The sequence below is a fragment of the Myotis yumanensis genome, unplaced genomic scaffold (assembly GCF_028538775.1).
Source record: "Myotis yumanensis isolate MYYU_CA2020_CCGP unplaced genomic scaffold, mMyoYum1.0.hap1 SCAF_16, whole genome shotgun sequence".
NCBI classification, from domain to species: domain Eukaryota; kingdom Metazoa; phylum Chordata; class Mammalia; order Chiroptera; family Vespertilionidae; genus Myotis; species Myotis yumanensis.
This window is the reverse complement of record NW_027223767.1, coordinates 19298543-19322196: the sequence shown is the minus strand read 5'-3', so window position 1 is coordinate 19322196 and position 23654 is coordinate 19298543. Positions and strand designations below refer to the sequence as shown.

At 43.1% G+C, this 23654-nt stretch overlaps 1 protein-coding gene across 2 annotated transcripts; it reads left to right on the top strand.

The window, feature by feature from the left end:
- The first annotated feature begins 61 nt into the window (after positions 1-61).
- On the top strand, positions 62-18336 carry GLOD4 (glyoxalase domain containing 4). 2 transcript variants are annotated; one of them, XM_070392890.1, is made up of 9 exons: positions 62-226; positions 6436-6485; positions 7025-7145; positions 8991-9135; positions 12683-12819; positions 13687-13773; positions 14347-14460; positions 14551-14637; positions 17566-18336. In XM_070392890.1, the coding sequence occupies exons 1-9, from the start codon at positions 137-139 to the stop codon at positions 17617-17619; spliced, it is 885 nt and encodes a 294-aa protein (XP_070248991.1). In that variant the 5' UTR covers positions 62-136; the 3' UTR covers positions 17620-18336. The 2 variants fall into 2 exon arrangements, with proteins under 2 accessions (XP_070248991.1, XP_070248992.1); XM_070392891.1 differs by having other exon boundaries at positions 138-226; positions 6436-6558.
- The last annotated feature ends 5318 nt before the right edge of the window (positions 18337-23654 follow it).

Sequence of the window (23654 nt, the reverse complement as noted above, 5' to 3'; positions counted from 1 at the left end):
GCTGCGTCACGAAAGTGCGCCGGCGGCGCGTGATGACGTCACCGCGTCGTCCGCGTCGTCCGCGTCGTCTAGGTGCGGAGCAACCCTGCGGGCGGAGCGGCAGAGTGTGCGAGACGGGTGTGTTGCGCTGCTGGTCATGGAGACGCGCCGAGCTCTGCACTTCGTCTTCAAAGTGGGAAACCGCTTCCAGACGGCGCGTTTCTTTCGTGATGTCCTGGGCATGAAGGTGTAGACGCGGGCGAGAGGGGCTGCCGCGCGGGGGGCGTGAGGGGCGCGGGGGGCCGCGGGCGGTTGAGCCTCACCTGTCCGAGAGGAGGGACGCGGGGGTCAGCCCTACTCGGTGTCCGACCCTCGCCCCGGCCTTCCCATTAGCCCCGTCGGGTTTCCGGCCTCAGGAAGCTGTGCTTGGGTTATGGCCTTTGAACGGGGCCTCGCATTTTATCTGTTGCTGATGACGTGCTCACACACGTTCTTTCATTTAAATTCATTCACAAACGTGTACTGCGCTCCGGACCTTGTGGAGCGTCCCGCCTGGTGGGAAAGGCAGAGCTCAAGTTCGGGCTGACAGTCACTCAGTCTCCGGGTGTGGAGCCTTTCGGCGGAGATCGTCCGTATAGTCAGAGCTCTGTTTCTCTCCGGGAGGTTGGGGTGTTCTCCTTTGGACTCTCTGGGTCTGGGTGGATGCGCCCGCTCTCCTCTCAACAGCCCCGATGTAAGTGTGAAGTCAAACCCCGTCTCCTCTCCAACATCCCGCACCTCTCTGCGGCCCCGGGCAGTTATGCTCCTGCGGGTCACTGGGTGGCAGGCAGGTGGAAGCCGCTGGGGAGCTCCTGATAAGCAAGGACCTGAGAGGTACAAGGTGCAGTTGAATGTAGAGCGTGCAGAGGACGTGGGGTGCAGGTACTAGTATATTGTCCAGTTCCTCGGGACTGTGTTGAGGTTTGGGAGCAGATGAAAATGACTCTGTGTATCTGTCCTCAGTTAATGCTGGCCTGGGGTGGGGTGAGGATGGGAATTTGTGCAAAACTAACAGCAAGGGAAGTAGAAATTCGATGTGGTAGAAAACTGCAAACTGTCCTTTATTGTGAAAGTGTCAGCGACTGTTACACAAGAAGGAGAGACTGAACTCCATCCTGGAGTGTCAAGAGATAATTCACAGGGACTTTGCATTTGAGTTGAAGTCTAAAGATAGGACTTCCACAGACCCCAAGGGGATAGTACCCTACTAAAGAGCCAGTACAGATATAAGGAATGTTCGGGAAGCACCACTAGTTTTACATGCCTTTATTTATTTATTTATTTATTTATTTAAATATATTTTATTGACTTTAGAGAGGAAGGGAGAGGGAGAGAGAGACAGAAACATCAATGATGAGAGAGAATCATTGATCGGCTGCCTCCTGTACACCCCCCACTGGGGACTGAGCTGCAACCCAGGCATGTGTCCTTGGCCGCAGTCGAACCCGGGACCCTTCAGTCCGCAGAGTGACGCTCTATCCATTGAGCCAAACCAGCTAGGGCTAGTTTTACATGCCTTTAGATGCAATTACTTATTTGAAGTTGAGGAGATAGGATATCAGCACAAATAGGTTGGTACTCCTTCCGATTATATCTTGAATTCTATGCTAAGTATTTAGACTTTATGCCCCAGGACATTTATGCCTGAGGACATTTTTTCTATTGCTTTTTCAGAAAGAGTGGAAGGGAGGGGGAGAAAGAGAGAGAAACACTGATGTGAGACACATCGATTGGTTGCATCCCGCATGTGCCCCGACCGAGGTGGGCATCGAACCTGTAACCCAAGTATGTGCCCTTGATGCAGAATCGAGCCCTTGACCCTTTGGTTTGCAGGGTGACACTCTAACCAGTGAGCAACGCCGGCCAGGTCTAGAGACCTAATTTATGGTGCTGTCGATGTAAGAAATGTCCAAATTTGTAGAGAATTTTTATTATAAGAGTTTATTTGAGAGAGGGAGAAGATGGCAGTATAGGTAATCACTTATACTTGCTGCCTCTCACAACCACACGAAAATTACAACTAAATGGCAGAACAACTACCACCCAGAACCGCGGGAAAGCTGGCTGAGTGGAAATCCTACAACTAGAAAGGTGAAGAAAGCGCGTTGAGACTGGTAAGAGGTGTGGAGGTGCGGAAAATGCTGACACCTGGATGTGCTGTTCTTTAAACCCGGAGGGAGATGCAAGCTCCCGCTTGCCCTGAATTCCAGTTACAGGCGAGAATCTAGGGGACCCAGACACATATGGGGAAAAAACTGGACTGTCTGGCATTGGGACAGGAATGTGAGGGTGGCTTACTCATAGAGGTGCTCGAAGTAATCATTGTTCCTGGGGGTCGGAGAACCAGGGACTTCTCCGGTTCAGGGAAGCCATTGCTGTTTGCTCTGAACTGGTGATTCCCAGAGACCCTGCCCCACCCAATTTAAACCCCACCCAAGCTGTGCGCATTGGCTTTTGCATATGAATTGCCTGTCCTTTTGCCTAAAACAAACTGCAGCTGGGTCAGAGAGCCCCAGAGATTCCAAAGTAAGGCCCAATATCTGGTAGCAGCAGCAGCCTTGTGTCACAGCTGGGCACTTCCAAATTCCATACAAGGAGGAGGAATCTGCAGATGTCTCTGTAGCTCCTGCTGGGTGGCCCCAGACAGTGGCTGACCTTGCACCTCCTTGGACATGATAACGGATTACAATTCTTCACAACCATAAGAGACACACTCAAGGGGCAGACTCAGTGAGCACCAAAGCCCTACTGAAGCAAGTCCTGCCCTATAAGGGTGTCTTTTGTGCAACAGATCTTCCAGTGTAGACACAGCTGGTCACCAAAGCCAGTTGGCCTGGAGGTCAACTCCTCTCGGTGATACCAACAGCAATCAAGGGTTAATTAACTACAACAAGACTGTGCAAACATCCCACAAAGGGGTGCACTAAGAGCATCCACCTCAGGTGACTGGGGAGGCCGAGCCACTGGGCCCTATAGGACACCTACCACACAAGGCCACTCTATCAACTCAAGGAGACTTAGCAGCTACCCAGTACATAGAAACAAACAGGGAAGCAGCCAAAATGCAGAGACAAAGAAACAAGTCACAAATGAAAGAAATGGAAGAAAGCAAAATACTGGATATAGAGTTCAAAACCACGGTTATAAGGTTACTAAAGAATCTTCTAGAAACCTCTGAGAAATTTAGTGAGACCCTCAAGGATATGAAAAAGGACCAATCAGAAATTAAGCATACACTGACTGAAATAAAGAATAATATACAGAGATCTAACAGCAGACGAGAGGATCCCAAGAATCAAGTCAAAGATTTGAAATAGGAAGAAGCAAAAAACAAAAAAAACAGAAAAACCCAACCGGAAAAGAAAAAAGAATCCAAAAATATGAAGATAGTGTAAGGAGCCTCTGGGACAACTTCAAGTGTACCAACATCCAAGTTATGGGGGTGCCAGAAGAAGAGAGAGAGCAAGATATTAAAAACCTATTTGAACACTTGGAGTGCGGGTGAATTTCCCGCCAAAATATAAGATGGCTCTGTCTTTTGGTTTTGTTCCATCCACCAAAAGGGTGGATTACAAACAAATATTTGGTAATACGCAGTTACAATCGGCCCGAGTTTACACGTTTCCCGCACTCCACCGCAAATCTATATGAACCGAGTTAAAGACGGCTCCCGCGGAGTACGCGCAATTCACCCGAGCCGACTTAACTCGTTTCCCGCACTCCAAGTGTGAAGAAATAATGGCAGAAAACTTCCCCTCTGGTGAAAGTAATAGACTTAAAGTCCAGGAAGCGCAGAGAACCCCAAACAAGGGGACTCTAAAGAGGACTACACCAAGATACATCATAATTAAAATGCCAAGGGCAAGAGACAAAGAGAGAATCTTAAAAGCAGCAAGAGAAAAATAGTTACCTACAAGGGAGTACCCATATGACTGTCAGCTGATTTCTCTACAGAAACTATGCAGGCCAGAAGGGAGTGGTAAGAAATATACAAAGTGATGAATAGCAAGAACCTACAACCAAGATTACTCTACCCAGCAAAGCTATCATTCAGAATTGAAGGTCAGATAAAGAGCTTCACAGACAAGAAAAAGCTAAAGGAGTTCACCACCACCAAACCAGTATTATATAAAAAGCTGAAGGGTATTCTCTAAGAAGAGGAAGAAAAAGCTAAAGATAAAAATTATAAACATCAAAGTGACAACAAATACATATCTATCAACAAGTGAATCTAAAAATCAAGTGAATAAAAAATCTGAAGAATAGAATAAACTGGTGAATATAATAGAATCAGGGGCATAGAAAGGGAGTGGAGCCCTAATCAGTTTGGCTCAGTGGATAGAGCGTCAGCCTGCGGACCCAAGGGTCCCAGGTTCAATTCCGGTCAAGGGCATGTACCTTGGTTGTGGGCACATCCCCTGTAGGGGGTGTGCAGGAGGCAGCTGATCGATGTTTCTCTCTCATCAGTGTTTCTAACTCTCTGTCCCTCTCCCTCCTCTCTGTAAAAAATCAATAAAATATATTTAAAGAAAGAAAAAGAAAGGGAGTGGACTGACAATTCTCAGGGGGAAAGGGGTGTAAGGGGTACAGGAAGAGATTGGACAAAAATCTTACACCTATGGACAAGGACAGTGGGGAGGTGGGATAAGGGCATGGGGTGGAGTGGGAACCCGGTGAAGGGGAGCTATGGGGGAAAAAAGGAACAACTGTAATAATCTGAACAATAAAGATTTATTTTTAAAAAAAGTTTATTTGAGCCCAGCCAGCATGGCTCAGTGGTTGAGTGTCAACCTATGAGCCAGGAGATCACCAGATGTTTCCTGGTCAGGGCACATGCCAGGTTACAGGTTTGGTCCCCAATGGTGGGTGTGCAGGAGGCAGCCTGTCAGTTAGTTTCTCATCATTATTTTCTCTCCCTCTCTTTGAAATCAATAAAAACATTTAAAAAAAAAAAAAAGAGTTTATTTGAGCCAAACTGACACAGTGCTGGGAAGGAGGATCTCAAATGCTCCAGAGAGTGACAGTTTTGTTTTTTTTTAAATATATTTTATTGATTTTTTACAGAGAGGAAGGGAGAAGGATAGAGAGTTAGAAGCATCAATGAGAGAGAAACATTGATCAGCTGCCTCCTGCACATCGCCTACTGGGGATGTGCCCACAACTAAGGTACATGCCCTTGATCGGAATCGAACCTGGGATCCTTGAGTCCACAGGCCAATGCTCTATCCACTGAGCCAAACAGGTTAGGGCAGAGAGTGACAGTTTTGCAGTTTCTCTTATACATTTGGAATTAAATGAAAATGGGAGAAAGCAAGGTGCAAGCATGTCGAATGAGGCATGTGCTCTCCAGGGTGGTCATGTTTCTGAAGGGTATGAAAGAATAAAGAGGCATTTCAAAAGTGTGTTAACCTAGATGCACAGAAAAATGCACAGGGCTTGCTTAAGGCAAAGATAAACATTTTACTAACGATGTTATGTGCCTGGGACAGGACTACCCACCATAGCCTGCCCAGGTAGAAATTTGTGATCAGATCATCTTGACTGGATTTGTCATATTTATTATAGAGTCCCCACCCACCCACCCTTTTTTTTGTCCACAGTGGTATTAAGGAAGGAGATCAATAAGTAGTCTGTAAGTGAAGTGATGGGAACTTGAACTGGAGCAATAGCAGTGAGAATCAAAAAGGAAAATAGACACCAACACCTACTGTGTACTAGGTTCTGTGCTTTAATAAATTACCCACTTTCACAAAATATTTGAAGACCCCAATCTTAAGCAACAGTCTTATGGTTACACAACTGCTAAGTGATAGAATTCCAAACCAGACTTTTCTAATGCTGAAGGCCACTTAAAAAACACACAGTGCCGAAACCAGTTTGGCTCAGTGGATAGAGCGTCGGCCTGCAAACTGAAGGGTCCCGGGTTTGATTCCGGTCAAGGGCATGTACGTTGGTTGCGGGCACATCCCCAGTAGGAGATGTGCAGGAGGCGGCTGGTCGATGTTTCTCTCTCATTGATGTTTCTAACTCTCTGTCCCTCTCCCTTCCTCTCTGTAGAAATCAATAAAATATATTAAAAAAAAGAAACCTCACAATTGTCAAGGAATCTGTAAACCCTTTGGCATATTTAAAAATAAAAATAAAAAAAATAAAAACTTAAACAAAAAAACACACACAGCTATATAGCACTGCTTCCCAGTCTAAATAGATTTCACAGCTTTGCTTGGTTACCTGGCTCTGGTTCTTCCTCACCTCTACTACTAGCCTGAGAAAGATATAAAGCTTATCATCTTCTGATTGTTTTACAAGTAAAGCTTACAAATGAAAATGTCTGTGTTTTGATTATTTTAGTTTTGTGCTTAATGTGCTGTATGTAGTTCTAGTAAAACTGACTGTTTTTTCTAATTCCCTTACCAGGTTCTGCGGCATGAGGAATTTGAAGAAGGCTGCAAAGCTACCTGTAATGGGTATGACACCTTTTTTCTTAAAATTTCCTTTAGGTTCTGAATACCCCTGGAGAATAGAAAGCAGTTTCTCAAAGTGAGTATAAGGCAGAGGAGAAAATTAAGGAGGCAGTAAATTGGGTAACTTCAAGAACACAAATAAATATTTATGTGCTGTGGGTGAAACAATGTCTTATCAAGTATCTCTTAAGCTTAGTAGCCAGGGCAAGTGAAAATTCCAAGTTTTGGTGGCTTATTGAAGGAAATCCAAAAAAATAAATTAAGGTCAGCCTTTATAAGATTCTGTCCCCTCCTTTAAGGAGAAGGTAGATGAATCTCTTCCTCAAGTAAGTGCTAAACGCATGGTCTTCAGAGCCTTTGGTGATGGGGCCCATGAGCACTGTTCTCAGTTGCTCTTAGCACCAGATGAGGTCATCTCATCCTCATGGGTCCTTAGAGGACCTGAAGGGACGTGCCCACCCTCTGTCCCAATAGTTCTTTGAGGGAGGCCTGAGTCAGATTTTGTCTAAGGTCACTGGGTTCATTTGCTTCTATTTTTCTAGGCCTTATGATGGCAAATGGAGTAAAACAATGGTGGGATTTGGACCTGAGGATGATCATTTTGTTGCAGAACTGACTTACAATTATGGCATCAAAAACTACAAGCTTGGCAATGACTTTAAGGTAAATATCATTTTGTTCTAGACTTTCGGCTATACCTTTTTTGTTGTTAATCCTCACCTGAGAATATTTTTTCCATTGCTTTTTCAGAGAGAGTGAAAGGGAGGGAGGGAGGGATGCAGAGAGAGAAACATTAATAGGAGAGAAATACATCCATTGTTTGCCTCCTGCATGCACTGACCCAGGGTAGGGAGCGAACCCACAACCCAGATACATGCTCTTGACGGAATCAAACCCAAGACCCTTTGGTGTGCAGGCTGACGCTCTAACCATTGAGCCATGCCAGTGGTTGAGATCACTTATGCAGCTTAGGTTATGATGACTGATGAATTAATGGCCTGTGGGTGTAGTTTAGTGATTAGTTTTATGATTTCTATTTAAAACAAAACCACTTGGATAACCCTGGCTTCAGGATGAAATGTGTTCTCCCTGCAGTTTGGAATCAAACTCAAGACTTAGAGACAGCTTTGAAGGAGAAAAAACACCTCTAGAGGAATGAGTGAACCTCAAGAGGTAAAGGGCCAGAGTCATTGGTCTGGTCAGGTCCTGATCACCATTCAGAGAAATATTTTGTCTGTAGTGGACTATTAATACTGGTCTGGGCTATTACAGCCAATCCCAGTCAGGGAAAAATCTGAAAAGATTTTGAGGATAAAGAGAATACATTCATTCATTCAGGAATTCAAGTTATTATGCACTTATTATAGTAATAGTAGCCACCATTTATTGAGCAGTTACTATGTGCTAAATAGAATGCCACTGGGACCAAAACAGCAAGATAGGAGTAACTAATTTTCATTCAGAATCTACTGAGCAAATCAGCCTCATGCTAGATGTTATTTTGGTCATTTGATCTCATTAATGCTGTTAACTCATTAAAATAGCGATGCTATCTAGAAGGAAGTTTTTATGAAAATCAAATGTCTATGAAAGTGTTTTATAAATAAAAGGACTGTTCAGATTCAACATATTAATACATTTGTTTTTCTGTTTTCTATTTTTCACTCTTCATGTCTCATTAACAGATATTTATTGTCCCTTATACCTTGTTAAGTCCTAAGGATGCAATAGAGGGTAAAGCATAGTCTCTGGCCCAAGGAGCTTCCTGCCTGGTGGGGGAAACAAGTAAAGAGACAAGAATACAGTGTGATAAGTGCTAAATTGGGATATGAGCTGGGGGATGTGGGAACACATAGGAGTAATTCCCAGCCTATTCCTGGAGAGTGAAAGTTTAGGAAAAGCTTTGCAGAGGTGACCTCTGAGCCAGGTGAGTGGAGTTGGGATGGGATGGTGAGATGAGTGTCCTCAGCATGTGCTCACCCAGAGAGGAGAGAGACGGTGTCACTCAGAACTATGAGTAGCGCAGTCTGACTGCAGCTTAGTGCGTGAAGAAGGGAGTGGGTAGAGTTGAGGCTGAAGAAGTAAGCTGGCCTGGCCGGTGTGGCTCAGTGGTTGAGTGTCCACCTATGAACCAGGAGATCATGGTCAATTCCTAGTCAGGGCGTATGCCCTGGGTGTTGGCTCCATCCCCAGTGTGGGGTGTGCAGGAGGCAGCCAATCAATAATTCTCTTTCATCATTGATGTTTCTATCTCTCTCTCCCTCTTCCTTCCTCTCTGAAATTAATAAAAATACATATTTTTAAAAATGATGTAGGCCTGGGGTGTGACTACCCACCATGACTTGCCCAGTTAGAAATTTATGATCAGATCACCCTGTGAGGTTACTTTCAGTCACTGGACTTGTACATACCCTCTTTTTTATCCACAATAAGAAGGTGATGGGTTTTGTCTCATTATAAAAGGTCTCTTGTGATTCGACACTTGGATGATATTGTTGTTTTTCCTAGGGTATCACAGTCGCTTCTAGCCAGGCTGTGAGCAATGCCAGGAAGCTGAAGTGGCCACTCACTGAAATTGCCGACGGTGTTTTTGAAACTGAGGCCCCAGGAGGATATAAGTTCTATCTGCAGAATCAAAGTCCACCTCAGTCAGGTAATTTATAAAGGCCTCTGTCTAAAGGCATCTTTGATGGAAGGAGGAGGGAGTTGGATTTCTTTCTCCTGTGAAGTCTTTCTATATTAACATGACATGTCTTTCTCAAGCCAGTGTTGTTACTTGTTCTCTGAAAAGTTATATTCTTACATGAGATCTTTATAGGGGATCGGGACTGGTTCTACTGGTAATGTAGCTATTTAAGGTACTTTCAGCTGCAAAAAACAAAACCCAATTCAAACTAGCTTTAACAATAAGAAATTTATTTTAGCTCACAAAGCCAGCATTCTATAGGTAGGGAAGATTTCAGCATTCATTGATTCAGCAGCTCAGAAATGGTAATGAGCCCTAACCGGTTTGGCTCAGTGGGTAGAGAGTCAGCCTGCAGACTGAAGGGTACCAGGTTCGATTCTGGTCAGGGGCATATACCTTGGTTGCGGGCACATCCCCAGTAAGGATTGTGCAGGAGGCAGCTGATCGGTGTTTCTCTCTCATCGATGTTTCTAACTCTCTATCCCTCTCCCTTCTTTTCTGTAAAAAATAAATCAATTAAAAAAAAAAAGGCAATGAGAACCCAAATTTTCTCTCTCTCCATTCTCTTGGCCCCAGAGCCAGTTCCCCTCCTTGTGGTAGGGTGGCTGCAGTAGCAATTACAGCTACAGGCTCCTACGTTCTCTCCTGGTAGGAGAGGGAGAGACCGCTGCTGCTCTCTTTTAAGAGCAGACCAAACTTTTCTAGAATCTTTCCGCAAACTTCCTTGTCAGATTTTTAAAAATATATTTTTATTGATTTCAGAGAGGAAGGGAGAGAGGGAGAGAGATAGAAACATCAATGATGAGAATCATTGATCCGCTATCTCCTGCACGCCCCACACCGGGGATTGAGCCCGAAACCTGGGCATGACCAGGAATCAAACCATGACCTCCTGGTTCATAGGTCGACCCAACCACTTAGCCACTCTGGCTGGGCTTCCTTATCAGATTTTATTCACATGCCCGCTTGTGAACCAATCACTGGTAGGAGAAACAGGATTATCCTTAGACCAGTTAGTCATATTCTCCAGCTAAGGTCAGTTTTGCTAACTATAGTGCTGGTACTCAGTGAGTGAGGGAAGAATGGAAGTGAGGAGCCACCCCCACACTGACCGCCACAGGGAGCAGCAGGAAAGAAACTACATGAAGTGCTTCATTTATTCACTTATGACCCAGACATCATCCTCATGTGTGTATTTCATTCCTACAAAGTCTGCCACCTGCTCTGCCAAAAGGAAAAAATACTGGTGAGTAGCTAGGGCAATTCTGCCTGTCATTTCACTCAGTGAATACATGCCCTAAGTGGACCTGAGATGGGGGACATTTCTCTTTCCTCCACTGGTCTGCCTCAAGTCCCAGAACCTCCTCACACTGAGTCTGATTGTTGTGTTGAATGCTACTTGCTTTTCATCTGGAGCTCAGCAGAAGAAAGTGACGTGTTCCATTGTGGGAGGTGGGACGTACTGAGATGGTATTTCTGTACTTCACTAGTGACTTAAGGGATTTCTATGATGATTTTTGTTGATAGGTGATTGTTGCTTTACATACTAACTTTAAAACTCAACTTCTGTCACTTATTTCTCTGTACATTTCCCTCCTAATCTTGATGTTTCAATATATAAGATAATGGCAAGCCTACAATCCTAAGATGTGTTTGTCCTTGAGAATGATAGAGCCTTCAGGGCATTAATTTCTGATTGGTAAAATAGTAAATGTATCAGTCTAGCTGTGTCCACCCTTCCTTTGAATCACTTACTTATCTGTAGTTTCACCCACTAATTTACCATTCCTGCCCCTGCTTCCCTTCGGAGTCAGCTGGAATCTGTTGATTTCTCAATGAATGGGAAAACTAAAACAGTCTGCCAGGCAGAGAGACCTGTGAGAAACACCTTGCCTTGGGTCATGGCATTGCAATTCTAGCAAACCAGAGCAAGGCAGTGAAACGGAAGGACAATGTATTGAATTTATCATAGGCAGATGTAGACTTGGAACAGCTCTGGAGAAAGTCACTTTATAATATAAAAGTTTCCAATATGATGTTTTAATATAATTTTTGCTCTTTTTGCAAAACAAAATAGATTTTAACATTTTAGAGTATAGCTTGCCAGTCTTTTATTTAAAAATAAATAAATGTAAAAAAAAAACTAAAAATAAATAAATATATGCATAAACCCATAGACCTGGACAACAGTGTGGTGATGGCTAGAGGGAAAGGGGTGTGGGGGCTGCATGGAGGTGAGGAATGGAGACATCTGTCCTAGTGTCAACAACAAAAAAAAGTTTAAAAATATATAATTAAATATGTCTATCTTTATTCATATTTCATTGTAAAAATTCCATTGTATTGAATCATAGGAAGATAAACAGTTCTCTATTGTTGGATATTTATGTTTTCCCTAGTGTTTCCTTGTTATGAGGAACACTGTGATGGATGCCTTTGTGATAAAAGCCCTTCATACATACACAGTTCTTTATGTTTTTAATTTTTATTGATTTCAGAGAAGAAGGGACAGGGAGAGAGACAGAAACCTCAATTATGAAAGAGAATCATTCATCAGCTGCCTCCTGAATGCCCCCCACTGGGGAACGAGCCCGAAACCCAGGCATGTGCCCTGACTGGGAATCAAACCGTGACCTGGGTCATAGGTCAACACTCAGTGTCTGAACCACACTAGCTAGGCCACAATTACTTCTTTAATTGCTGAAATGGGGTTGTTCTTTTAAAAGCCCTGTATATTTTTTAGGCTTTGGATATATTCTGTCAAATTGTTCCCCAGAAATGAACTAGTTTTCACTCTCCCAGTATTATATGATTGTGATTTCCCTCCTGCACTATCACAGTCTGTGCTGCAAACTTTTAAAAATATTTGCCAATTAGATAACAGTGTTTTATTTGGATTCTCATTTCTTTGATTATTTGTGAGGTTGTATATTTTTTCATATGTTCATTGACCATACTAGTTCTGTGCCTTATTCCTATTTTTCTAGGATATTCATCTTTTTCCTATTAATGTTTAAAGATTACTTAACTAATAAGGACTTTTTGTCTTATATTTTAGAAAAAAAATGTTTCCTACTTGTTTACTCTTTCATTTTGATTATAATTCTTTTTTCTTTTTTTGCTTTTGTTGTCTAGGAATTTTCTATTTCATGTAATTAACTTAGCAATTTTTCCTTCATGGTTTTTGTATCTTGTGTCAGGTTTTAAAGAAAAGTCTTTCTTCCAAAATTGTATAAATAATCACCTGATATTATTTATTATAGTATTTTTATGGTTTCATTCGTTAAACTTAATCCTTTAACCCATAAGGAATGCATTCTGCCATTTAGTTTAAAGGTGTAACTTTTTCCCACTAAATGAGAAGCCAGTCTTTGAATAATGTGCCTTTCATGCTGACTTAAAATCCCTTTTTTATAATAAACTAAATTCTTATATATACTTGAGCCCCCTTTGGTCTTTCTTTTCTACTCCATTACACTGACCTATCCATTCCTGCTGTTTTATTACCTTACAGATCCTGTATTAAAAGTAACTCTAGCAGTGTCTGATCTTCAGAAGTCCTTGAACTACTGGTCTAATCTACTGGGAATGAAAATTTATGAAAAAAATGAAGAGAAGCAAAGGGCTTTGCTTGGCTATGCTGATAACCAGGTGAGTGATCTTGGAGAGAAATAATCTGTTACTTTGAGTTTGGCTTATAAATGAGGTTAACATGAAGGTTATTCCCTTAATTTCTTCATAGTGATTTAATATTTATATAGAAACAGAAAAAGAAAAGAAAAAAATTGCTGATAACATCACCACCTAGATATTTGGGGATATATTTTTTCGAAGTGGAATTGCTGAATCAGAAGAGATATAGACAAGATTTAATGCTGTAATGATAGGTATTTTTATCTTTTTCTTTTAAAAAATAACCCAGCATTTGAGCATGATTTAGTCCTTGCACTTGACCCAGTAGGTCTATTCCTTTATTTACAATAAAAGAAAATAGACTCTCAGGCAACCTCTCAGTTGAAAATTTGCTAGATTCTCTCCTTGCTCTTTCATATTACTGGGAATTTATTTTACATACTCATCAGACATGTTCACAAAGAACTGTGTACAAGGTTATCTGTTGCAGCATTGTTTATAATAGCAAAATATAAGAAATAATATAATTGTCCTATGGATTAGTAGAATAGTTCAATAATTTATGGTTCATCCATAGGCTGGATTACTATGCAGCTATCGAAAAAGACTGAGGTGATTCCTTATGTGCTGATATGTTAACATTAATAGGAGAAAAACAAGGGACAGAATTAATGTGTAAATTATGCTGCCATTTGTGTAAAAAGAAAAGATGCTGTGTGTCTAGAAATATACATAGGAAACTGCTGGCTGGTTGCCTCTGGAGTGAGAGTAGGAGGGAGACTTCATTTTTACTTTATTCCTTTAGTACTGTGAATTATTTTTTTTTTGTTTTTTGCCACACAACCTGTTCTGAAAAATAAACCAAACCTCCTTTCTTCTTTTCAGTGTAAGCTGGAGCTACAGGGCATCAAGGATGCAGTTGATCATGCAGCAGCTTTTGGAAGAATTGCCTTTTCTTGTCCCCAGAAAGAGGTAATGTTTGGTACCAGATCTTTTATTTAAGTTCTGTGATAATTAGTTCAACTGCTGAGAACCTTGGGTCTCCCATTCTTTAGGTTCATTCTGATCGTGGCTTCAGTGGTTGCCTCAAGCAGCTGAGATAACAAAAATCAGACGAGTGACTCCTGGGTTTTTTCTGGTTGATTTGATATTCCTCTAGGGTAGCGGTTCTCAACCTGTGGGTCGAGACCCCGTTGGGGGTTGAACGACCCTTTCACAGGGGTGGCCTAAGACCATTGGAAAACACATATATATTTATTGTTTTTGTGATTAATCACTATGCTTTAATTATGTTCAATTTGTAACAATGAAAATACATCCTGCATATCAGATATTTACATTACAATTCATAACAGTAGCAAAATTACAGTTATGAAGTAGCAACGAAAATAATTTTATGGTTGGGGGTCACCACAACATGAGGAACTGTATTAAAGGGTCGCGGCATTAGGAAGGTTGAGAACCACTGCTCTAGGGTCAACAAGGACCATGGCCTAACAGTGGTGCGGTATCCCTAGCTCACTTTTTCTTTGTGTTTTCCTCAAGCTGCCTGACTTAGAAGACTTGATGAAAAGGGAGAAGCAGAAGATTCTGACTCCCCTGGTGAGTCTGGATACCCCCGGGAAAGCAACAGTACAAGTGGTCATTCTGGCCGACCCGGTAAGTATTACTCAGGAAGGGGACGGGCTGCACCAAGGCTTTCTTCCGAGGTGTCTGTTTGCCAGAATTCTTTTTTCTTTTTTGGTATAGGATGGACATGAAATCTGCTTTGTGGGGGATGAAGCATTTCGAAAACTTTCTAAGATGGATCCAACAGGAAACCAATTGTTGGAAGACGTGAGTGTCATTTCTAATTTATAGGATAATAGCCCAAGGGAGGTGGCATTAAGTGTGTGGGGAAAGGCCAAAGCCACAGGGACCATTCTTACTATCAGAACCATATTCTTTTGCTTTGGGATGACTTTTGAACCAGGAACTGTCCTCATTGCCACCATGTGACTCTTATCTGGGTACAGCTTTTGTGCCTTCCCACTACCTCAGGCTGCCTTCGGGAACCACTTCTGCTGTATCAGGATTATCCTGCTCAGTGAATGGAAATGCCTGGACACCATCCCCTCTCACCTTCTTAGCTCTTTTGGTCATCTCTTCTCCTTCTATAGATTCAGTCTCTTCCTTTTTAGTGAATTGTTCTCAAGCTCCAGTACCTTCCATCTCTGGAAAATATTTTATTTACCCTATATAACTTCTCCTGGTTTTCTTTTAATCTGCCTATACGCTACTTGTACTTCTCACCTCCCATTCACACTTCAGTCTGTACTACACTGACTCCTGTCACTCAGTGAAATGTGCATTTTGATCTCATCAGTGACTTCCATCCTGCCTAATTCAGCTCCTTTTCTATCCTCTTCAAACAGTTCTTTAGCAGCATCCAAGCAATTGTTCATTGTTGTACCCCAGCATCTAACATCCTTGGTATGTAGTATGCACTCAGTGAATACCCTATTCATGATTAAAGGAATGAATCAATATTTCCTGGTTCTGTCACTTAATAACAATATGGCTGACCTCAAGCAACTAGAAATTAGGAAGTCAGGGAAATGATGATGGCTGACCTCAAGCAATTTACTTAAAGTCTCTAAACTTAAGTTTTCTTATCTAAAAATTTGAGAAAATAAGATTATCCACCTCATAGAATTGTTTTGTGGTTTATAGAGCCTGCTAAATTACTGACGTAATAACAGACACTCAATTAATGTTAATTAAAGTAGAAAATGTGTAGAAAATGTAGCACTTATAAATTTTACCGTAAAGGAAAATGGATTCTCAGGCAACCTGTCTGTTGGCAAATTTGCTAGACTCTCTCCTTGCTCTTTCATATCACTGGCCAGCTTCCTCCTCTTTTGAGCTCTCTTCTCCTTTGGTGTTAGAGATCCTGCCATCTTTGCATCTCTCTGACAGCTTCTCCTCAGGCACAGGCACCTCTCTCTCTATCTGATCCTAAAATGATTTTACCCATGATCCCACTTTGCTACCTTTATTCTCATTCTACTTTCTCTCTCTTCTCTGAGTAGACATTACCTGATCCTCAAAAAATAGTTTTATACAGTTGGTTTGTCCTATGAATTTTTAAATTTAGCTTTAGTGTAATCGGATTGTATAAATACAGAACAATTAATATGATCCATTGAATTTCATGACAAACTACTTGAAAGACACACCTCTGATCCATTTCATTTTAGCCATTTTAGTCTATTCTCTAATCTCTAAATATGTCTTTGTTCACACTATTTTATTTTCCTAGAATGTCCCTTCTCTATTTGAATATTTGCTTTTTTTTTTTTTTTTAAATATATTTTATTGATTTTTTACAGAGAAGAAGGGAGAGGGATAGAGAGCCAGAAACATCGATGAGAGAGATCGATCAGCTGCCTCCTGCACGCCCCCCAGTGGGGATGTGCCCGCAACCAAGGTACATGCCCTTGACCGGAATCGAACCTGGGACCCCTGAGTCCGCAGGCCGACGCTCTATCCACTGAGCCAAACCGGTTCGGCATGAATATTTGCTTTTTTAAAAAAATATATATTTTATTGATTTTTTTACAGGGAGGAAGGGAGAGGGATAGAGAGCTAGAAACATCGATGAGAGAGAAACATCGATCAGCTGCCTCCTGCACACCCCCGACTGGGGATGTGCCCACAACCAAGGTACATGCCCTTGACCAGAATCGAACCTGGGACCTTTCAGTCTGCAGGCCAATGCTCTATCCACTGAGCCGTTTGGTCAGGGCTATTTGCTTCTTTTTTAAGGCCCACTAAAATCCATTTAAGAAATGTTTTATCTTTTTCTTGTTGATTTGTTGGAAGCCTAGTTTGTTAACCTTTTTTTTATTTTTAGTTCTTTTTTTTGTCCAGACTAAATTTATAGCCATCGAAACCTCTTCACCATGGATATTTATATCTATAACTTAATTTATCTTACTTCAAATCCATTCTTATTTTAATAATGTAAAAATAAAAGTTACAATTTATTAAGTATCTCACATGTTCTTGACACATGACATATTAAGTACTTTATAAATACTCTCTATTCTTACCACAATCTGAAAGGTTGATAGTTCTCTTTCAGATGAAGAAACTGAGGTTCAAAAATACTCTCACCCAATATTATACATTCAGTGTCAGGGCTAGGGCTTGAACAGAGATCTTTAAGGCTTTACAACCAGTTCTTTTTCCTCCTCTATTTCTACTTTGCTCCCTAAGTGACCAGTCGCTTTGACACCCACTGACCACCAGGGGGCAGACGCTCAATGCAGGAGCTTCCCCCAGGTGGTCAGTGTGCTCCCACGGCCAACCTCCCAGGGCCCCTACCCCTGCTGGCTGGCTCCTCTTCCCCTGCCCTCCCTTCCATAGGCCTTAATCGCCAACCAGGCCAAGGGACGCCATTCATGCACGTATTTGTGCACTGGGCCTCTAATTAGCTAATAAGTCACAAAGAGTGTAATATTGGTACATGACCCTTTGGTACGGCCTGGTGTGCTGGACCCTTGCTGTCTAGTCAATGAGCCATACTTCCTGGCTGCAGGACCTTTACAAAGTGAAAATCCACAAGTAATTGCTCGGTATTCATCAGCATCCTCTGTCAAATTAAACATAACACTTTTCAGTTGTTAATTTCTTGATTATGGACAATGCAATGAGGTACAAAGTGAACTATATGTTTTGTTTTATGGACTTAGAAAATATATTCTAATTCTGTTTCCATAGGCAATGGCAGCAGATAAAAGTGATGAATGGTTTGCTAAACGAATTAAACGTTAATAGAAGATATCACGTGGAACAAGCATTTATGATTCCTGTCTATCACCTGCAAAGTTTGATGTGTCCATTCATAATTAATGCTCTCACAACTTGATTGTTCCCTGTATAGGCGAGGAAGCTGGGTGGTGAAGATTTGTGTATTTTTAACCTTTGAAAGCTCTGATACGTTTTTATGTTTTAGGTATAAATCCTTTTATTGTCAGTCTGGGGCAGCTATATGGGACATTACCCTTGGTTGGGGATGGATGGAAGGAATTTTAATAAGCATGTGGATTTTATGAAAACACTTATTGGCAAAATAAATTTCGTTCCTTAAACCAAAAGATTTAATTAACACCCCCACATTCCTTGCTTTAAAATTTTGAGTAGCCAGAGAAAACAGAGGGATCTAATGCAGTGGTTCTCAACCTTCCTAATGTCGCGACCCTTTAATACAGTTCCTCATGTTGTGGTGACCCCCAATTTCATTGTTACAAATTGAACATAATGAAAGCAGAGTGATTAACACAAAAACAATATGTAATTATATATGTATTTTCCGATGGTCTTAGGCGACCCCTGTGAAAGGGTCATTCGACCCCCAACAGGGTTGCGACCCACAGGTTGAGAACCGCTGATCTAATGTGTTGTGTAGCTACACACCTGGCTCTGCTAGTTTCCTTATATAATTTTTAAAAATCTTCACAAAAAGAACACATTAAATTTCTTTAAAATGGATTAGACGATTTCTTTAGCCTGAAAAAAAATTTTTTTTACTGTTTTCTTGTAATTTTCTGTTTGGTTCTGTAGAACAAACACATTTTAATTACTGGAAACATTAATTATATTGGGTACATTTATTATTAAATTTTTTTGAAGATATACTTCTAAAATCAAGCTATTATACCAACCTGTAAAATTCATTATTTAAAGTGGTGAGCAGCTTTAGCTGGTTTGACTCATTGGATAGAGCATCGGCCTGCGGTCTGAGGGATCTTGGGTTCAATTCTGGTCAAGAGTACATGCCTTGGTTGTGGGCTCCATCCCCAGTGGAGGCAGCCAATCAATGATTCTCTCTCATCATTGTTGTTTCTATCTCTCTCTCACTCTCCCTCTCTGAAAGAAATAAAAATATTTTAAAAATAAATACAATAAAAATAAATAAAGTGGTGAGCAGCCCGAGCCGGTTTGGTTCAGTGGATAGAGCATCGGCCTGCGGACTGAAGGGTCCCGGGTTCGATTCCGGTCAAGGGCATATGTCCAGGTTGCAGGCTGGATCCCCAGTGGGGGGCATGCAGGAGGCAGCCAATTAGTGATTCTCTCTCATCATTGATGTTTCTCTCTCTCTCGCTCTCTCTCTCTCTCTCTCTCTCTCTCCCTCCTTCTTCCTCTCTGAAATCAATAAAGTGGTGGGCATGCCCACTTGGAGTGACTCAGTGGTTAACCGTCATCCTATGAACCAGGAGGCCAAGGTTCAATTCCCAGTCAGGGCACCTGCCCAGGTTGTTGGCTCAATCCCCAGTAGGGGATGTGCAGGAGGCAGCTGATCAACGATTCTCTGTAATCATTGATGTTCTATCTCTCTCTCTCCCTCTCTGAAATCAAAAATATATTTAAAAAAATAAAGTGGTGGGCATGTTCAAATTTCAGGAAAGAAATTGATAATATTGGAAAGGATTGACTCAGAGGATACCAGTTCCAGAATAATATATATTGAACTAGAGGCACAGTACACGAATTCATGCACAGGTGGTGTCCCTCAGGGTGGCCTGTGGAGATTGGGCCCCAGCTCGCACCCCCACCCTTATAGCCCTGCATCCCCACCTGGCACCCTTAGCCTGGTGCTGCCCCCTCATCTGCTCCACCATCCCACCTGTGGGGTGATCAATTGGGGCAGGGCCTGCTGCCCAGCTCCCTCAGCACTTGGGAGCTGGGCAGCGGCCCTGCCCCCTGCCACCATCGCTGGTTGCCATCTGCAGAGCAATCAGCAGGGCAATCGGACCCCTGCCGATTGCCCATTCCAGTGGTGCTTCCCACTCACCTGCTCCATCATCCTGCCATGGTCCTGCTCCCGTCAGGGCCCATCAGGCTGGCAGCGCCTTCACTGCCTCCCACTGCCAGCGCCATGTCACCGATGCCCACTGTGTTCCACGCCGCCCCCTGGTGGTCAGCACACATCATAGGGAGCAATCGAACTCCCGGTCTCTCCCAATCGAACAACCACTCGGTACAATTTGCATATTAGGCTTTTATTATATAGGATTACTTGTAAATCATAGCCTCTGCTGTTCTCCCTTGCTGGCAGGGTTGGGTATGGAAATTTCAGGGTGAATTTCAGTTCTTCTTATAGGGTGATCTTACCTTCACCGAGAGAAAAAAATCCTTTTCTGGCTTCACAGAACTTTGCACTCAAATTCTCTGTTTTATGGAAGCAATCATGAGTTTCAAAGCAAACCAAGTTAGATATGTTCCCCCTCTAGACAATTGGTTCACTGTTTTTGCTTATACATGGGGAAATTATTGTATGAATTTTGAATAATCAAATAAGCCTCTGTGTTTTTTAGACTATGATTTGTTACTTCTCAGATTTTTCTATTAGATAATTAATTTTTTTAAGTAAATCTTGATGTGTATCTCTAGTAATACTGCTCTTGTGAAACTCTACATTCCCCAGTGTATTAGGCTACTTCTAAGTTTCTTATGGTAAAATAAGTGGTTTATGTAAGTATTGAATGACTAACCAATACTAGATCCCTCTTTTATGATATCAGGGCTGATATCATAAAGCTAAAATATCCCAAGTAGATAAACAGCATTAACTTAGATCATGCATAGTTGTACACTTACTAGTAAGAGGAAAAAATTTTGAAATCAATTATATATATACTAGTGGCCCGTTGCACGAAGAGATTCATGATTCACAGGATAATGCTCAACCACTAAGCCACACCGGCTGGGCATGGGTATACTTCATTCTTAGGTAATAGGCCTTCCTTCCCCTGGCTGCCGGCACTGGTTTTCCTCCGGCACCCGGGACCCAGGCCTTCACTCCAGCCACAGCGGAGAAGCCAAGCCTCTCTAGTTTTCAGTCATCTTCAGTCTTCAGTCGTCGTCAGTCTTCGCTCCATGCCTGCATATGCAAATTAACTGCCATCTTTGTCGATTGAATTTGCATACTTATCCTTATTGGCTGGTGGGCATAGCAGAGTGACACCAACTTACATGTTTCTCTTTTATTAGTGTGGAGGCCCAGTGCACAAAATTTGTGCACGATGGGGGGGTCCCCTCAGCCCAGCCTGCACCCTCTCTAATCCAGGACCCCTAGGGGGATGTCCGACTGCTAGCCAGGATCGGGCCTAAACTGGCAGTCGGACATCCCTCTCACAATCCTGGACCACTGGCTCCTAATTGCTCACCTGCCTGCCTGCTGGTCACCCCTTACTGCCCCCTCCACTGCTGGCCTGGTTGCCTCCAACTGCCCCGCCCCCCGCCACCAACCTGGTCGCCCCACGCAGCCTGCTGTTCAGTCGTTTGGTCGTCCCTCACTAACCCCCCTACTGACCTGGTCGTAGGCAGCCATCTTGTGAGGGTCAATTTGCATATTACTTTTTATTATTGATTTCAGAGAGGAAAGGAGAGGGAGAGAAAGAAACATCAGTGATTAGAGAGGATTGTCGATTGGCTGCCTCCTGCAGGCCCCACACTGGGAATCGAGCCCACAACGCGGGCATATGTCCTGACCGGGAATCAAACCGTGACCTCCTGGTTCACAGGACAATGCTCAACCACTAAGCCACACCAGCTGGGCATGGGTATACGTCATTCTTAAGTAATGTACTTATTCTATAGCAACTTCCTGCAAATATGTGAACAGAAGGTCTCAAAGATACCTGGTGAGGTTTGGTTTCCTCTGAGGCCTTTATAGTTGTTGCTTCTGTTGTTTAATAGTCCTTCATGAACTGGAGCTAACCTAATGTCATGAAGTATGAAAATAGTGTGTGTTTTTCTTTGTGACCCTAGTTTCTAAGAGCCAAACATAGCTCCAAAGGGCCGAGCCTCACCCTAAAGCGCTGAAGCTAGTCCTAAAGGCTTGATCCTAGTTCCTAAGAGCCAAGCCTGGCCCCAAAGAGTCCAGCCTCGTCTGGAAAAGCCAAGCCTAGCTCCAAAGAGCCCAGCCTACTCCTGAAGCGCTGAGTGTAACCCGCAAAAGCTGAGCTAACCCCAAAGAGCCATGCCTAGCCAGAAGGAGCCCAACCTAGTTCCAAATGGCCTAGCCTAGTGCCAAAGGGTGGAGCCCAGTCCAGAAGGTCTAGCCCCTAAGAGCCTAGCTTAGCCCCAAGGAATGAAGCGAGGCCTGAAGAGCTAAAGCTAGTCCCCAATGGATAACCCTAGCCCCCAAAACATTTTTTTTAATTAAGGAAAAACATTGGGGAATCCCATACCACAACAGACCTTTTGCTTCAAAATGTCTCTAATATCGTTTAGCCTCCATATCCTAGTGCAATGTTGTGCATTGATGCCGCCATGATATCAATACTAAGGAGTGGAAGCTGAGCTCAGCCACTCTGGCTCTTACATGGGTCAGAGGATTTGTTTTGCTCCTGAAACAAATCCCATATACATGCATGTACATATTGTCCCACAAACATCCCCAAGTAGAAACCAGGATTAGCTACACAGTAGTCCCAAGAAAAGTTTGGTCACTAGGCCTTGATGAGTGTTTCAGAGGTGGGATTTTGAATCCATCTGCTCCAGTGTTTCTCAACTGCTGTGTTGCGATGCAACAGTTACTTGCTACAAGTCTGTCTTTTCTCAACACATGAACTTCATCAGGCCTGTGTTCCAGTAGGGGCTTTTGGTAGTAGGACTTGACCAGCTTTTTGGAAGACAACACCTCTTCCCCTCCATAATGTTGGGTTAATAGTGAATGGACAGCCCCTGACGAGATAAGGCGCCTGGGCCTCCTCTCCTTCCCTCCTCCCCCAGAAGCAGAGCCTCTGTCACGGACTTCAAACCTTCGGCATTTTCCTAGCCTGATTCTCTGCCACCCCTCTACTGCTGTCAAATATCTACATATGATCTGAGCATAGGAAGGCTGGGAAAACTTAGAATCATACCCAAGGCCAGATCTGATGGAACTTTCTCTAGAGGAGAGATGCTCTTATGTTCATTGCTGTTTGAACAGCAGACGTGCACTTTCGTGCAGTTTTTAAAAGATTTATTGATGTCTCAGCTACGGTAGCCATGGCTTCGGGACATTTCAGTCTTCAAGGTCTTTTAAGAAGCCCATTTCCCTACCAGAGGAGCCCTGCTACTTCATTGTTTGACTCTTTGTCCTCCTTGACCATTTTCCTTTTTCTTCAGTTCTTCTACTTTAGTCACGTAGATCCTCATGGCGTCCAACTTGGTCATCCCTTTTTTCTCATTCCATGCCTCCCACTTGGCCTTGGCTTTCACGTCTGTGTCAGGCGGGGCAGGGATGTCGCAGTCGCCCTTGGTGGCCTGTTTGTAGAAGCTGTACACCACCAGCTTCTCCTGATCACTCACAGGGCCCTTCAACTGCTTCAGAGTGGCGCAGGCCAGCTCAAATTCCACTTGGCCCATTGCGGGAACTGAGGTTGGGCCCCTCTGGCTTTTTTAAGTGATACCTGGTCCTAGAAGCTGGAGGGTGGAGAACTAGAAACACTTGGGGCTGGTGATTAAGTCTGGGAGGAAGGGAAAGGGAGAAAAGGAGACAGGGTGATATATATGGGAAAACACGGGATATTTGTGTGTTCTCAGTGAAAAACCAAATGGGCCCACTGGACTGGATCTGCCCTCACTGCCCCACCCCCACCCCCCACCCCCCGCCACACACACACACACACACACACACACACACACACACACACAGCTGTTCTGGTCCCGCACTGTGCATTTTCTGGGGCGGAGGACGACCATTCACATTTCAAAGGCGTCTACGATGCCAGAAAATTAAGGAGCTGCTGCTGTGTTCTGAAGGAGGAGCAATGGGGACGCTTTGGGAGGCTGTGGCGCTAGGTGGTTAGAGCGTGAGA